At 31.4% G+C, this 12782-nt stretch overlaps 2 protein-coding genes across 2 annotated transcripts in view; one reads left to right on the top strand and one right to left on the bottom strand.

The window, feature by feature from the left end:
* The window catches only part of LOC127706834 (protein pigeon-like), a 92725-nt gene that overhangs the window by 65286 nt on the left and 14657 nt on the right, over positions 1 to 12782 (top strand). The gene's annotated exons all lie outside the window — the stretch shown is intronic.
* On the bottom strand, positions 1340 to 4054 carry LOC127707506 (uncharacterized). The gene is made up of 2 exons (XM_052212112.1): positions 3902 to 4054; positions 1340 to 3137 (listed from the first exon to the last, which is right to left on the bottom strand). The coding sequence occupies exon 2, from the start codon at positions 3132 to 3134 to the stop codon at positions 1473 to 1475; it is 1662 nt and encodes a 553-aa protein (XP_052068072.1). The 5' UTR covers positions 3135 to 3137; positions 3902 to 4054; the 3' UTR covers positions 1340 to 1472.

The raw sequence follows: 12782 nt of genomic DNA, 5'->3' as shown, positions 1-12782 counted from the left end.
AAACTATTTGTATAAAGCTGTATATTCCAGAAGATAGAAGACCTGGATGCTTCATACCTTTAATGCAGATACCTTATGTTAAGAAGTTTCTGTCTGTCATATGACCTCATTTTCATGGTTCAGTGACTGCTTGAAACTTTTTTTAAGGTTATTTTGTCATGTGAATTTCTCACTTATTATGGGTAATAGTAGAAGTATATTTGGTATATGGGTTTCTTGCAACATCTACATGTCCGTCAGACAGGGTTCACCTGACCTCGACCTCATTTCATGGATCAGTAATCAAAGTTAAAGTTATGTGATTAGGTTCGTTTCTCAGATACAATGAGCAGTAGGTCAACTATATGTGGTGTATGGAATGATTGTAAAGGGTACATGTCAGTCTGGCAGGTTTCATCTGACCTTGACCTCATGTTCATGGTTTATTGGTCAATGTTAATTTTTTGTGCTTTGATCTGTTTTTGTACTATAAGCAACAGGTCAACTATATTTGGTGTATGGAATGATTGTAAGGTGTACATGTTTGTCTAGCAAGAATCATCGGGCCTTGACCTCATTTTCATGGTTCATTGGTTAATATAAAGGTTTTGTGTTTTGATCTGTTTTTCAAATACTAGTATTAATAGGTCAGATATATTTGATGTATGATGGAATAATTGTAAGGTGTACATGTCTGTCTGGCAGGTATTATCTAACCTTGACCTAATTTTCATGGTTCAATTGTCAATGTAAAGTTTTTGTGTTTGGTTTGTTTTTCAATTATCATAAGCAATAGTCAACTATATTTGGTCAATTGGTGTATGGAATAATTGTAAGGTGTACATATCTGTCTGACAGGATTTATCTGACCTTGACCTCATTTTCATGGATCTTTAGAAATGTTAAGTTTATGTGATACTTGCAGTAAAAGCTTTATCTTTAAGACTGTCAACATAAAATCATTGGCCAGTAAAGCAGGCGAGACATATCAGTGTATGCACTCTTGTTAGGTTAGGTAGTGATTTTGTCCAGTTGAAAAAGTTCAAAAAAGAGGATGTTTGACGCTATCAAACTGAATTATAGACCCCCTTAACATTGAATTGTCTCTATATTGCAGGTGCCATTTTTTTTAAATTTTAATTTATTGTCTAAAAAAAATGCACTACGAAATAACTGTGTTCTCTGGGCCTATAGCAAAATCTCAACATGGGATATGCCCTTTAAAAATTATATCTTATGTTTTTTTTTCACTGAAAGTCAGTATCATTATAACCTATAGTTGTATATAAAGTTATAAGTAAAAAGATATGTGATTTAAATATAAATGGGAAGGCAACTCAATAATACAATGAGAATTACAGAAATCTAGAAAATTGTCTTCATTTCCACTCACAATATATTAAAGTTCACGTATAAAAAACATCAACATTTTTGATATTATACTTCTACAGTTTCGTAACCGAGTAATAATAATAGATTCCTCAGTGTATATTTTATCCAGAAGATAAATTAAATTTGGCCAAGTAAGTGCCATTGTAATCACAAATTAAACCTGAAGACTCATTAGGTTTAAAACAAATAAATGTAAGGTTCACCAGTCCATCCTCTTTACTAATCAGTTCTTTACTATTCTGTCCATCTTTTGATATTACTGTTATACTACTTGAGAAACAGTCTGCCAAAATAATGTTACCATTAATTTCTGTACGAAGGTCCCATCTTCCTGATAAATCCTGTTTACATTGCCAGATCTGTTTACCTGATACATCAACACAGTATATTGCTTCACCTCTATAGTCCATATAGGCTACTCTGTCATTGCAGTAAACAATATTTAACAATTGTTTTCTGATCTGATCTTTGATTGACTTCAGTGTATTTCCTTCTAAGTCTATAATACGGATTTCATCATTACCCATACCAACAGCCAGAGAATTATTGGAGAATGATAATCCCCAGCAATTCTTGTCGAATTTGATAACTTTTGTAACTGTTTCATTCTCCATATTGAAGACTTTAATGGCTGCCTCTCTAGGATAAGTTATAGCAATAGTTGTCTGATTGATCTGTGTTACACAGTATGCGTCACCAGATATAGGTAATTCTTTCTGTAGTTTGCCATCGGAAGAAAGTAGGTAAACTTTGCCAAACTGTTCTACTACTATAACTCTTCCATCCATCAAACAAATCATGTCAGTAATCACCTTCTCCATGTTGATCTCTATCTTTGTTTCAATATTCATGGTCATGTTGTTTATGTTTGATTGTCCTCGTGTTTGCACTTGTGCTTCCGTCCTCACACTTGTTTCTCTGTTCAAGTCTATTTCTGTTTTAACAACCATTACTTCTCCCAGAGATTCTAATGATCCTAACTTAATTAATATGTTTTCTATTTCATCATTTTGCTTCATTTTGATGTCAAACTTTTTAGCCCTGTCATCTTTTTTCAGATCATCAGCATATTGTTGACATTGATGTACTTGTTGTTCAATCTGATATACGCCTAGAAAACAATGAAGTTTTGAACTATTTGTTGTAACTGTATGCAAATGTTCTTTCATTTCCTTCAGTTTTTTCTTCTTCCCTTCAACTTCAGAAATGAAATCTATAGCTGTTGATTTTTCCTGATCCCTGAGGTTGTCTGTTTCTTTGCTAAATTTCTCCTCCAGGCAGTCAAGATATTTATTTATTTCATTCCGTATTTTAACAATTGATTCCTTTATGCCTTCACTTTGTTGTTCTCCAGTTTTGATGTTTGTTGATTTATTATTTACCATTTTATCCAAGAGATGTAAGTTAGAGTTTATATCTTTATCTACAGATTCTTTGGATTTTTCAATCACTGTTCTCTCCACTACACCTGCTAAATTTTTTATTCCAGTACATTTTGAATGACTCGTGGAAATACATTCATCACAGCAAGGCATAAGATGACTGGGGCAGTACAAGTTGAGCTGTTGACCATGATTGTCACATTCTGTTTTGATAGCTTGGGTTGATGGTTTATAACTTTTAACATCAATGGTCTTATGATTGAATGTTTCTGTGGATCTTTTGTGATGACTGGAACATAATCCTTCTTCACAGTTGTCTTCTTTAGTATTTACTTTTCCTTCTTGACAAGGTCCACATGGTATAGGTTTACTGGATGCCATGACCTAAACATATATAAAATGTAAGTTATTTAGCCTTGTGATCAGGATCCACATGGTATAGGTTTACTGGATGCCATGACCTAAACATATATAAAATGTAAGTAATTTAGCCTTATGGTCAGGATCCACATGTTATAGGATTTATTCACTTCTTGATAATTGCCTATGTCCTTATAAACATAAGCAAAATATTTTAAGTTATGTGGTCATGTGGGCATGACTCGCATGTTGAGCATTTTATAAAAATTTAGCATATTGAGCATATTATAAAAAAAAAAGATTTGTAAATCCAAATTTTTGTGATTTGTTGCAAAGTAATGTAATTTTTATCATGAATTGTGACATGCAAGCACATGACAGGATGACGATCATTCTTTTAGTCAATGCCCCATTCACAAAGAAATTCTGGGAAAACACTGAAGTTTATGTCTGACATGCTTTGGCTGACCTTTACATCATTCTCATACTACCTGTAATAAGAACTTCATCTTAAAGACTTTCAGCATATATGTCAAGTTTGCCATATTTCCAAAAATATTTTAGTTCATTTGGCCCTGAGTTTCATTATTTATAGTCAATAATTTACCAGTCTGACATTTCACACAATAACTTCTTATATATAATAAGTATTTTTAATGACATAAAAGTTAATGTATACAAAAAGTCAAAAAAAAGATTATTAAAACATGAGGCTTTATATAGGCCTTGAACATATTTTCAAAAAAAGAAAGATAATGTAGTTTTCTACCATAGACCTTTTGATTTACCTAAAAGTTACTTCATCTGTGTATGTTTGCCTCACTTTTTCAAAACTGATGATCTACCAGGGAGTTGAGCATGAGGACATGTTTATACCTAAACAAGATAATCAAATAACATTTAAATGACGCCACCAGGTAAAAAATGTAAACATTGAAATGAAATAATTTATTTATAGGTTGAAATATAATATATTGATTATTTTCTTACATTAAATATAGATTTTTTTGTTCAACTGAATTTATCTTTTTATATCTATTTGCTGTAAATGTTGACTAATTTTGTAAATTAACTTTTCCATTTTTTAAATGAATTTTGTAAAAATAAAGATCATTCTATTATGAAGACCAATTTACCTTCTTCTCATCATACCCCTAGGCCTCCATTAGACAAAAACACATCAAGATAATCTCCCCTTTTTGTAAAGTGAATAAAGAAAACACCTATATGGCCCAAGAACACAGTTATTTCATAGTGCATTTTTTTTAGGCAATAAATGAAAATTGAAAAAATCCCACCTGCGCTTTCTCAATAATATTTTTACAGTGCGGTGTACTACTTTTGGGACAAATTATATCAAAATTATAGAAAACTTCATCAGCTCTAACTCAAAATATGGACACTTTTATGTTGAATTCTTTTGACAGCTTCCGAAATACTAATTTTTAACCTTTTTTAGCTGGACCAAATCACTACTTTAATTTAAAATTCATGACCCAAATTTTTTTACAGTGTAATTTCATCTCCCTACTTGCTATTTGAGGCATAAAAAATGAAGAAATAAATTTGGAAAGGGTATAAAACTAGAGGCTCTAAAGAGCCTGTGTCGCTCACCTTGGTCTATGTGCATATTAAACAAAGGACACAGATGGATTCATGACAAAATTGTGTTTTGGTGATGGTGATGTGTTTGTAGATCTTACTTTACTGAACATTCTTGCTGCTTACAATTATCTCTATCTATAATAAACTTGGCCCAGTAGTTACAGTGGAAAGTATTTTGTAAAAATTTACAAAAATTTACAAAATTTATGAAAATTGTAAAAAATTGACTATAAAGGGCAATAACTCCTTAAGGGGTCAATTGACTATTTTGGTCATGTTGACTTATTTGTAGATCTTACTTTGCTGTACATTATTGCTGTTTACAGTTTATCTCTATCTATAATCATATTCAAGATAATAACCAAAAGCTGCAAAATTTTCTTAAAATTACCAATTCAGGGGCAGCAACCCAACAACGTGTTACCTGATTGGTCAGAAAATTTCAGGGCAGATAGATCTTGACCTAATGAACAATTTTATCCTTTGTCAGATTTGCTCTTTATGCTTTGGTTTCAGAGATATGAGCCTAAAACTGCATTTTACCCTATGTACTATATTTAGCCATGTCGGCCATCTTGGTTCGCGGACGGGGTCATCGGACACATTTTTAAAACTAGATACCCTATTGATGATTGTGGACAAGTTTGGTTAAATTTGTCTTAGTAGTTTGAGAGGAGAAGATTTTTGTAAAAGATTACAAAAATTTACGAAAAATGGTTAAAAATTGACTATAAAGGGCAATAACTCCTTAAGGGGTCAACTGACCATTTTGGTCAAGTTGCCTTATTTGTAGATCTTACTTTGCTGAACATTATTGCTGTTTACAGTTTATCTCTATCTATAATAATATTCAAGATAATAACCAACAACGGCAACATTTTCTTAAAATTACCAATTCAGGGGCAGCAACCCAACAACGGGTTGCCAGATTTATCTGAAAATTTCAGGGCAGATAGATCTTGACCTGATGAACAATTTACCCCATGTCAGATTTGCTCTAAATGCTTTGGTTTCAGAGATATAAGCCAAAATCTACATTTTACCCCTATGTTCTATTTTTAGCCATGGCGGCCATCTTGAATGGTTGGCCGGGTCACCAGACACATTTTTTAAACTAGATACCCCAATGATGATTGTGGCCAAGTTTGGTCAAATTTGGCCCAGTAGTTTCAGAGGAGAAGATTTTTGTAAAAGTTAATGACGACGGACGACGACGGACGACGGTCGCCAAGTGATGAGAAAAGCTCACTTGGCCCTTTGGGCCAGGTGAGCTAAAAAATGGCAAGTAACACACTCCACACTAGGGACTATATTTGTAGACAACGAAAATCAAAGGAAGATAACCATATGTACACGTGTGATATATTCAGCACTTTCCTTATTATAGGCCACTTTAAGTACAGCTATTTGTAAGAACCAGGCAGGGGGTGATTCATGTATGTTTCAGAACGTCTTTATTTTTTTATATAATAGACAGCTAAGATTGAAATGATGATTGCAGGCTAAATTTTTTAATTTTGTTGAACGGTTGCTATGGATCCATTTTTTCGAGAATTGATGATGAAATCATACATAAAAAATTGAAAAATCCATGTTATTTTGGTTGCAAAATTTTCTGATTATGAGAATTGCAAAAAAAAAATAATTTTACCACATTATTAAACATTATTTGAATTATATATTTTAATGTATAGGTTTTGAAATTTTTTTTCCTATAAAGCGAAAATACTATTTTAAAAAGTGGCAAAAATCTGTTTTTCACATTTTTTGAAAATGGCTGAAATGTTACATTTTAAATCAAATAAAATTAAAAATGGGCAGATGATTTTCTTTTAAAACATGATTGCAGCTTAAAGTTCATATATTGAATTATTGAAAACTGTAAAAAAACATCTGGGTTTTTTTCGCAATTTTTGTTACCATAGGAACCAAAATTGGCAATTTTCTTAAAAATGACAAAATCAGAAAATGTGTTTATTATTAAGATTGTGCATATGTGTTATATTAATGCAATTTAACACACAATAAAACCTATAATTTGTTGGAAAATATTTAAAAAAAATTTAGAATTACTTAAAATGGTAAATTGACCATAGCAACAGATAAAAAGCCTTAGCAACCGACCTCAAATTGCTGAAATAATTCACAATCAGCATCTAACACATGAAAATCAATGTATTGAATACATATGATAAATGGAGTTTGAAGTCTATACTCAGCACTTCAGTGTTTCATTCTGCTTTTGGTAACCATGGAAACAAAATAAGGTTCAGATTTGATACAAACGGATACGGTATAATGTCTTTTATTCAGCACTGTAAATGTACTTCTTTCAACGAAAATCAACATGCAATTATATTTCTTTATATTTACAACTTGTATCTCTTGATTACATGAAAGGGTTATCTTAAAATCAATCAGTTAATTCTACCTTGTAACCATATACAAAGTCTATGTAAACATCATCAAATTACAACAAGGCATGCATAGTTACTGGAAATTAAGAAATTATTGTGATTTTTTTTGTCCAACTGGAAGGTGTCATCTGACCTTGACCTCTTTTTCATGGTTCAGTGGTTAGTTAAGTTTTAGTTTTTGGTCTTTTTTTCGCATACTATATGTAATAGGTAAATTTTATTTGGTGTATGGAAATATTTTAAGACGAACATGTCTGTCTGGCAAATATCATTGACCTTGACTTCAATTTCATGGCTCATTGGTCAATGTAGTTTTTCTGGTTAAATTTGTTTCTTGGATACTGAAAGAAATATGTCTATATTTAATGCATAGGTTGGTTGTAAGGTGTAAATGTCTGTCAGGCATGGATCATCTGACCTTGAAGGCTTAAACTCATTTTTATGGTTCATTGTTCCATTTTAACTTTTCCTGTTTAAGTTTGTTTCTAAGAAACCATAGGCAATAGGTCAACTATATTTTGTGTATGGAATTATTGTAAGGTGTAACTGACTTTGACCTTCTTTTCTTGGATCATGTTAAGAATATATTTACAATACTTATATTTGTGATACTAGTATTACAGCTTTTATATTTAGGACTATCACGATAAAATTAATGGTCAGTAAAGCAGACGAGACATTTCAGCGTGTGCACTCTTGTTCTTATCATTTCAAAAGTTAAAATTGAAAATGAAAGAATTGCAATGATTAAATGCATGCAATAATTTCTGAATTTACAGTATCATCCAGAAACAACTTTTTCAGTGAAAGATCCATTTTTAGATCTATATTGTGATTTTACTGTTGACCAGCAGAACTAAAAATCATTATGTTCTTCCTAGTCATCTTTCAATTTTTATTTTCAATCATTCAAGGTAACATTATTACCAATCCGAAATTTTAGGATTCTTCCACCTAATAACAATTGTAATAATGTATGTATACTGAATGACAACAGTGCACCTGTCATATATTCCTTTCTTCCATTCCAGAATATTACCATTGTGTGAAACACAAGGGTGTCTGACTATAAGCAAGTCATGCTTACTTTCTGGAGCATCTGATGTTGCATAATTTCAACTATGACAAATTTGAAGTCAATGACTTACTGAATATGTTAGGGCTTTTAATACAATGGATACTATAAATCTACTATATACCAAATATCATTGATTTGACATCATTAGTTTCAATACACTAACCATATAAATTTTAACCATGTCAATAAACCACGAATGACTAAATGTTTAGGCAATTCTTTTTTAAAACATACAATAAACATAGATATATATAATGTACCTTATCAAATGACATATGAACAATTTTTTAAAACTAAAAATGTGCCTGCCATAATCAAGATTTGATTTGCAGCAGGTCAAGTTTACGGGCTTATATCATCTACGCCAGTGACTTACAACCTTACGATTTTTCATGGTGCCCAGAGGGTTGCATCCTGTTCTGCAAATTATTTTTTGTTTCCAAATAAATGAATTTGTTTAACCAAAAGTTAAAAGATACCAAAATAATTTTTATAGAGTTTTAGAATTTTCCTATATCATCTGTCATTTGAAAAAAATATAATTTTATTTTAAAAAATATTGCTTCATATTATAAATGAACAGTCAAATCTGATTTCTAGAATAACAATTAAAAAATTCATCTTCATTAAAACAATGCTGCAAGGAACATATTTATCTGCATAATTTCTAAATACTGAGCACAATTTCTTAAATAAGAGTGGTCACACAAATAGATTCTAATATGACACATTTTAGAATTTGTTAATTATATATAGAAATTACCAAAATGAAATTACTATAAGTCTTTAAACTTAGAAATTGTTTCAAATACTGACCACTATGGAATGCATATCTAAGACATGTCACAGAAGTAATTTTTTTGGCCCTATATCATAAGAACTTTGGTAGATAAGTAAAATTCTGTCTTTATTTTCCCTGTATATTGCCCGTTGCCATCAAAACAACATTTTGCCTGAATATGTGAAAAAAGACCCTTTTGAAAATTTAAAATAAGGGAATTTAAAGTCCCATGGAAATTAAGTTAATCAATAAAAACAATTAAGGTTTTTACATTGTTAATAAACAAAATCCAAAACTATTCAAAAACGTTAAAATTTGGAATTTACCAAATAGTTTGTTTCCATAGCAACCATTTAAAAATGTGTTAAAATTCGAAAATGAAAAATTTCAAAAACTCCTAAATTTTAAATCTGTTTATCTCCCAAGACCAACAATACCATGACATTTCATTGAGAAATTTTTGAAGACAACATTCTATATATTCATAAAATAAAAAGTTAGTCGTGTGTTTTTTTTCTTTAAAAAAATAATTTTAGTCAAAAATTGTCAATTTTCACCAAAATTCAGATTGCCAAACAGATGAATAATCAAACATTTTGAACTTAAAAAGCTAAATCATTCCATTTCTGACACAAATTTAGTAATTATAAATGAGAATATATTATTGGTAGAGATATGTTGGTAGAGAATGAAACTTTTCTCTCTGGGCATGGTGCCCCCCTCTTTTTTTTTGAAAAAAAATCATTTTTTTTTAAATTATAAAATTTATCAAAAATTAAAAGAAAGATGGTATTAAATTCTGAACATTTTGAACATTGAAGCATGAAATTTCTTCGAAGGGTTAGGGCAATGATCGTACCTCCTTCCCCATTTTTAGATATTAGATTTTTTTCAGAAATGGGGAATGTGTCAAAGAGACAACAATCCAACCAAACAACAGAAAACAGCCGAAAGGCTGATGACTGAATGAAGGATTGCTGCGTCCCTAAATACATGAAATACACTTGTTTTGTGCAAATTGAAATTTTTAGATGCTATTTCATGGTCTTGAAAATTAGCCTCTGTCCAAGTTTTATTTCAGTCTATGTCAAAAAAACTTAAAACTTTTTTGCTGTTTACAGTTTATCTTTGTCATTTATAATATTCAAGATAATAACCAAAAACTGCAAAATTTCCTTATAATTACCAATTTAGTGGCAGCAACCCAACAATGGTAGAACTTGACCTAATGAACATGTTTACCTACATCAGATTTGCTCTAAATGCTTAAGTGTTTGAGATATAAGCCAAAAACTATTTTTAGCCATGGCGGCCATGTTTTTTGACAAAATAGAAAAAAAAACCAGAAACTTTATTCTAGATATCCTAAGAATCATTCAGCTTAAGTTTGGCTGGAATTGGTTCAGTGGATTCAGAGCAAATTTGTGAAATAGTTACATGTAACACCGGACGGACGACGACGGACGCCAAGTGATGGAACGGTGAACTAAAAAACTACGTCCGTTCTATCAGAAATATACTGAAAATGAAAAATAAACAACTTGTTCCCTCGAGAGCGCTAACGAGGCCACTTTCCATAAATTTAATATTTTTAGGGTAATAACTCTTAAGAAAGTCGATTGGCCACCAATATATAACTTGTTTGAGATGTTGCTTATCCTAAAGTATTAGTTTCGTAAAAATCTGACAAGATTTGTACATGTGAGAGCGCTGCAAGGACCGGACAGACAGACAGACAGACAGACACACGGACAGCCAGATGGACACAAGGACGGAAGGCAATCAAAATTTTAAGCAGACCATGTTTAAGTTTAAAATTTTAAGTTCTAATATTGATTATTATTTTTTGCCAAAACAAACTATTTTTAAAATAACAAAAATAAAACAAAAACAACAATAAATCGGTCTTTTGTCTTAAATCAGTGGTTTTGATAAGAAAATAACACTCTGTAAAAATTAGACTAATGGGACAGTTATTAAGTTTGGTACAGTGTTCGAATTTCATTATATATGGAAAATTTAATACATTGCCTTGTACCGTTTCTTTTGTTGACTAGTATACTATTGCGCAGAGTCAGATTATGTACACATAATGGCTGTTACTATTTACCTCCCATGTAATTCGACATGTATCGAAACCTTTATGCAAACACTTATTTGTCACTATGTCGATTTAACTGTGTCAAAATTGAAATTTAAGAAGAACTACAGAACCGTTCTTTCTATTCTAATATATAATGAATTTAACTTATGCAAAAGAGCTTGAAATAAATGAGGTATGTGTCCATTGGAAACAGATGATGCTACCGCTTGCATATCATAAAAGTTATAAACGGACATAACTGAAGAACGGTAAAAGTGACACTAACCAAATGTGTACTTTATGTAAGTTTTTTGGTCATAAGAATTATGTAAAAGTTTCATAACATTTGGTTGAGGCAAACTAAAGAAAGAAAAAAGAAACGAAAAATTCAGCAACTTTTTCCCTTTGTAAAGAGGCATGGCTCTAGAACAGTAAAAGTGACACCACCAAAATTCAAACTTGATCTGTATTTGGTAGTTTTAAGCATTGTGTATAATTTAAGTAACATTTGGTAAAGACAAACTAAAGTTAGAGAACGGAAACGAAAAATACAGCAATACTTCTATTTGTAAAAGGGCATAACTCTAGAACGGTTAAAGTGACACCACCAAAATTCAAACTTGGTCTGTGTTTTTGTGGTAATAGGCAATGTGAATAAAGTTTCATAACATTTGGTTGAGGCAAACTAAAGTTAGAGAACAGAAACCAACTTTATGACGTACAATGGTAAACCTTAATGCCCCCTCCGCCACGGCAGGGGCATACAAATGTGTAAATATAACAATTGATAAAATTGAGCAAAATTCCATGAATGATCTTTGCACATGGTGGTCCTAAGGTTTTGAGAATCAAAACAGTATATACTAGTTAGGACCAGCAACTTTTCCTCAAGGCCCACAAGGAGAATATGTTTTGAGAACTATAAAGATGCGATAACTCTGCCTTATACAAATAATAATTCAGTTAGGTTATTTAAAAAAAATGATAGACAAGCTGTCCTTTTCCATCATATACCATACAAACATTGACAAAGTCTTGCACAGTTTAAGATAGATCGTTGGTATATATTTCCTCAGATAGAACACGTAGAATTTGTATGCCCCCACCGTAGCGAAGGGGGCATTAAGTTGTACCCTTGTTCGTAAATACGTCCGTTCTAGAGTAATACACCTTTACAAATGGAAAACTTGCTGACTTTTTTGTTTCCATTCTCTAACTTAAGTTAGCCACAACCAAAAGTTTTGAAACTTATACACAATGCTTATTACCATAAAATACAGATCTAGTTTGAATTTTTTTGGTGTCACTTGTACTGTTGATGAGTTATGCCCCTTTAGAAATGGAAAAATTGCTGAATTTTTCGTTTCCGTTCTCTCTCTTTCGTCTGTCTAACAGTTCATCTTACCCTGACCTCATTTTCTTAGAACATTGATAATGTTAAGTTAATATAATACTTATATTAAAATCTTTATATAACAGAGTTTCAAAAGTAATTCATTGATAAATAAAACCAACCAGACATTTCAGGGTGTGCATTCTTGTTTAGCAGATCTTAGTCTAGGGCAATTCTTTTTTTAAATTGTTCATTAAGATTTGTTTTAAAGACAATCATGTTATACTCATTGTTGAAGGCTGTACGATGACCTGTGGTTGTTCATTTCTATGTCATTTGGTCTCTTGCGGAGAGTTGTCTCATTGGCAATTA

This window comes from Mytilus californianus, unplaced genomic scaffold (genome assembly GCF_021869535.1).
Source record: "Mytilus californianus isolate M0D057914Y unplaced genomic scaffold, xbMytCali1.0.p SCAF_1, whole genome shotgun sequence".
NCBI classification, from domain to species: Eukaryota; Metazoa; Mollusca; class Bivalvia; order Mytilida; family Mytilidae; genus Mytilus; species Mytilus californianus.
Note: the sequence above shows the minus strand (reverse complement) of the source record. Positions and strands in the feature narration are given on the sequence as shown.

What these genes read in the sequence shown, in the direction of transcription:
- LOC127707506 (XM_052212112.1), bottom strand. Translation starts at nt 3,134, where the DNA reads ATGGCATCCAGTAAACCTATACCATGTGGACCTTGTCAAGAAGGAAAA.